Here is a 5,574-nt window from a genome sequence, read left to right on the forward strand (position 1 = left end):
TTCCCTAATAATACTAATTTAGAAGAAAAACGGATAAAATTTATTAACAGAAAAAATTGGAAACCAAGTAAACATTCAGTTATGTTTTTAGATCATTTTGAACTAAAGTATTGAAACATATTTGTAACGAGTTACTTAAAGACATGAGTTAAACTCTTTTCCAACCATTTATACTGATGAAATTTGCATTCCATCTTCAATAAAGCCTAAAAGATCATATATATTTTGTTTGATGTATGACAGCGTACATTTGCTCAAAAACATAAGAAGTAATTTAATTAGAACGAAAAAGTTTATTTTCCCACCATTTCAGTTCACTGATTACAATTTTAGTATAAATGCGAAAAAAATGAAGCTCTTTCATCAAACTTAAAAAAGGCGTCAAAACGAGGAAAGACATTATATCCAGATAACAATAAACAAGATGTCGACCTAGCGTTAAATATACTCCATGAAACAACTTCAGCAGCAATTCAAAGTTATTTTCCTAATAAATATTAAGCATCTGAATTTATAAAAGTCATAAACTTATGGTGGGTAAAATCAAATTCTGAAATGAAGTACTCTAATCATAAATTTGGTAATGCATCAGTAATAGGGAATGGATAGCCACAATTTTTGTGTGCATTTGCTCACTGGGTTAAACAGTGGCAAAATTTGCAATACAGTTCTATTGATAAATATTGTCTTACAACTCAGACTTCTAAAGCCCAAATTGCAACATTGCAAAGTACTTCTAGTTTAATTGAAGATCTTTTATACGAAGAATAATACTATGTTTTTACCTCAAGTTTTCAAAGCGATCCATTAGAAAGACATTTTTCAAAGTACTGTCAAATTAGTGGTGGCAAGTTTCTTGTCGGACGACGTGAAGTAAATATTTTTGGGAATATTTTGCAAATGAGATCATTATTAAGCAAATGAGATTATTATTAAAAGAAAACTTTGACTTTTTGAAATTGGATTTAAAAGCCTTTAATTCAGTTGTGAATCTAAAATTGTTATTCAGGAATGTCAGTTAGATGAAAACAGTAAAGAAGCTTCTATATTTATTGCCGCATATATATGAAGAAAAATACCTAAAAAAAGATAATGTGAATCATGATCTTTGTTGCTAAAAAGTGATATAATTGGTGTAAATAAGGAATATATTAAACTATCCATAGGAGGTCTCATATCTTCCTCAAAGTTACCAGCAAACCATGTTAATAATTCTTTTGCAATAGCATCCAGATAATATGCTTGATGCAGTGAAAAAAAGTTTACTTAGTCTTTATGTACTTGACATAAGAAAAAGATCATTTAGAATGATGTGAGGATCATTTAGAATGATGCGAGGATTATTTAGAATGATGTGAGGATCATTTAGAATGGTGTGAGGATCATTTAGAATGATGCGAGGGTCATTTAGAATGATGTGAGGATCATTTAGAATGATGCGAGGATCATTTAGAATGATGTGAGGATCATTTAGAATGATGCGAGGATCATTTAGAATGATGTGAGGATCATTTAGAATGGTGTGAGGATCATTTAGAATGATGCGAGGATCATTTAGAATAGGTTTCTCTTGTTATTCGAACATTACACAATAAACATGAAATTAAACATCAAAAAAAAACTTTTAGCCCGGCTTTTATTCTGCTTAAACGCCACTTTTTAATCTTTTTGTTGCATTTTCTTTTTATGAAACGTGTTTTTTTTTAAAGAAACCCTTATATAAAAAACTAGTACTAAAACCTCTTAAATGTCAAGAAATTTTAGTACTAAGTTGCTTTTCGATAAGAAACTTATTAAATTAAGAATTCGAGTAATATTTGCTTATTTTTTAATTACTTTCAATCTGCAGAAACCAGGCGGAGTAACTAACAAGAGAAATTTTAAAAATTTTAAAATATGATGGCAAATATGAGCGTTTTTGATATAGTATTTTGACACTTCAACATCAAATTAGAGAACTTTCTTTGGTTTTTATGCTTTTGTATGAATATTGATCGACATAAAATTCTCTATCATAATCAGTAATAAAAATAGGGGTGTAAAGATGTAAATTAGCACCTCTAAATATTGCTATGCCTCTGGCGTCTAGAAAGCTCTCGGCGACCTAGTCTTCCATAAAGTAAAAATATAGTTATGGAAGAAGGGAGTAACCCAAAAAGGTACAAATAGGTACAAGGAGTGGGTGAGGAGTTTTTACTTGATTTTTTTTATTATACAATTTTTGTAAAAAGATTTGAAAGAACCCATTTTTAACAGTTACTGTAAATTCAGTGTGCCAGAATCAAACCTGCTGAGCATTTTTTCAGATCTAAAATATCATTTTGTATAAAAAATGTTATAACTATTTTTTAAAACTTAGTGAAACATACAAAACTGTCAGATATAAATTAAGTTTTTAAAATATGGTAAAAAAGCAAGTCACTTTTGTATTTTATTCTGGTTTCCAAATATGTCCTTTTTCATAACAGTAGATACCATCATAACAGTATGTATCTTTAAACATGTGAATAAATAGCATAACTTCATGTATCAATTGTAGCTATGGATATTTCTCTTAGGCTCTCAGTTTTGATTGAAGTAGTACTGATGCTCCGTAAACTAAAACGTCTGTTTCTGAGAAAAACAAGAGATTCAGGATAAACAACAACATATGATAGTGCATCAATCCACATAGCAACAATATAGCTTATGTTTAAATATGAAAACTTTGGCAAGCTCCAGCTGTTTATGCTGTTAAAAGTACTAATAATTATAATATCAGGTATAACAGATAGTAATAAAAACGAAAGTAAAATCAAAGACGCGATTAACATTCCTTTAAAAACATTTCTTTGAGGTTTTTTAAAAACATTTTTTTGATTTGCTTTGATTAGTTTACTTTTTTGATATATTTTCAAAGCAGTAGCGTAAACAAATATTGAGAACACAACTATGATGACGTCAAAAAGTATCATTAAAATATATATAACTCTCTGACAGAATATTTGAAGGTTAGCTCCGGCAAGTATGCAAAAAGTCCACAGCACAAAAGTAAATACTGATGTTTTCTTTTTGGACCAATAGACCACGTACTTCAAATTAAGTTTGATGTGCAAGTATCGATCAAATACCAACCATAATGTTGCTCCATAGTAACCAAGCATAAATATGTTTGCAAATAATTGTGAAATATCTTCAGTGATTTCATTTGACACAAATATAGATGAATTAACTGTGAGAACGAAGCAAGAGCAAGCGTCAAAAATACAAAGGTTAGTAATAATATAACGTTGAGTTTTATCAAAGTTTTTGTCTTTCATTTTATTTAAAATATATATTCCTATAGCACATACAAAAACTCCAATAGAAGAAAATGCTATATCGACTTCTTGTGTTTTCCAAACGCCTTCATTTACGCAATAACTGTTTTTCATCATATTGTTACACCCTAATCCTTTTCCTTGTGTATTCCAATTACTTTCATTTGCACAATAACTGTTATTTGTCATATTGTCACACATTAATCCTAATCCTTGTGTATTCCAATAAATTTTATTTGCGCACTGTCATTCATTTACATTGATCTGCATCATCTCCTAAATGCAAATATATATATATAAATATATATATATATATATATATATATATATATATATATATATATATATATATATATATATATACAAATATATATATATATATATATACAAATATATATATATATATACAAATAAATATATATATATATATAAATATATATATATATATATATATATATATATATATATATATATATATTTATATAAATATATATATATATATATATATATATATATATATATATATATATATATATATATATATATATATATATATATATACTTATATAAATATGTATATATATTTATATATATATATATATATTTATATATATATATATTTATATATATATATATTTATATATATATATATATATATTTATATATATATATATATATATATATATATATATATATATATATATATATATATATATATATATATATATATATATATATACATGTATTTAAAATTAGAATATAAGTATATAAAAGTTTTCTCACCACCTGGAATCTAAATTTTATTGTATATATAAATATATAATATTTTGCTCTGATGCCTCCTCTAAAAAATATGTAAACAACTGTCTTATCCACTTATCTTATGTAATTTAAACAATTCTAAATAATTATACTTAAACAATATGTTTTTCAATAAATTAAACTAATCAAGTAAAAAATCATTTTAGTTTAATTTAATTTTTAATTAATAGTGCTCCGCATTTAATCTGAAAAATTACGTTCAATAAATTACTCAGCATTGAATTATTCATAAATAATATATCGATAGATCAATAACAGAATGACACGCTTGAATGTTCCTAAAAATTGTGTGCATTTTTATAAAGATTATACTTTTAATTGAGATAAAACATTTTTTTAACTTAAGTTTATTTCAGGAAAGACTATAAAATGGGCTGTGGGTTCTATTACAATACATAATAACAAAACACTATTTGAAATTAAGCAAATGTAAAAAGTCCATTTGGATTGCTTTACGTATAAATAGTCTGTATATATAGTGGACGTTCAAAATGTATATATAGTGGAAGAAAAAAAAAAAAAAAAAGCTCTACTTTAAACGAACTTTAACATTCTACTTCACGATGAAACAAATTCTTTATCATAGATACACGTAGTGGCTTTAGGTACAAGCAAACTAATTGGCCCTATGTACAAGACTTAATGGCTTCATGAAAAATGTCATCTAATAACAAACCCGGATTGAGAAGAAACTCATTGAACAACATTTAGTACTTAACTAACAAAAATTAGAAAATACAAGAACTCATAGAAAAGTATTTTCTCTAGAATTGTAAAACGACCTAAGAAATCTGCAGTAAAAATTTACTATAAATAAGCGTTTACCGATAATAACTTGCCGTAGCAACCCTTTCTGAGTATCAAAATAGAACTAAATAATAAAAATTTTTTACAGCTAATCACCTTATTGAAAAGCATAGTTTTGAATTTTTTTTTTTTTTGAAATAAAGTGGGGTGGCTCTAAATGCAAAGAGGTCCCATGTACAAGTTCTTCCTCTAAATGTCTTTAACAAGTTTGTGGGCGAGTTATGGAACAATCGTAAATAATATTAGTCTTATATATTATATTGTCTCTTATTGGCGTACTATGTACTTGTACTTATGCGTAAAGGATGGGCTAATTTTTTAATCACAAGTTCATTTTTTTTATTCTTAAAGCAATTTTTTTAAATGAATTATTTTTTTACCGTAAATTAAAGAATTTCGAAGTAAATAATGAATAAGTATAGAAGTAATCAGTGTGGAGTAGATAGGTGTAGAAACACTCGGTCTGGTAAAGAAACACTCGGTCTGGTTTAACGGGTTCGGACAGCAAGGATATAATACATTATATATATTTGAAAATTATATACATACACAGGCCCGAAGAAGCAAAAATTTTATAAGGAGGAGAGGGGGGAGGGGGTGGGCAATACTACTGGGTAGGTCAAATAGTAGTGGGTCAAAAAAACTT

At 26.6% G+C, this 5,574-nt stretch overlaps 1 protein-coding gene across 1 annotated transcript; it reads right to left on the minus strand.

Moving 5' to 3' along the window:
• Positions 1-2,316: 2,316 nt before the first annotated feature.
• On the minus strand, positions 2,317-4,325 carry LOC136079631 (adrenocorticotropic hormone receptor-like). The gene is made up of 2 exons (XM_065795704.1): positions 4,086-4,325; positions 2,317-3,575 (listed from the first exon to the last, which is right to left on the minus strand). The coding sequence occupies exon 2, from the start codon at positions 3,498-3,500 to the stop codon at positions 2,523-2,525; it is 978 nt and encodes a 325-aa protein (XP_065651776.1). The 5' UTR covers positions 3,501-3,575; positions 4,086-4,325; the 3' UTR covers positions 2,317-2,522.
• Between the last annotated feature and the right edge of the window lie 1,249 nt (positions 4,326-5,574).

The sequence above is a fragment of the Hydra vulgaris genome, chromosome 04 (assembly GCF_038396675.1).
Source record: "Hydra vulgaris chromosome 04, alternate assembly HydraT2T_AEP".
NCBI classification, from domain to species: domain Eukaryota; kingdom Metazoa; phylum Cnidaria; class Hydrozoa; order Anthoathecata; family Hydridae; genus Hydra; species Hydra vulgaris.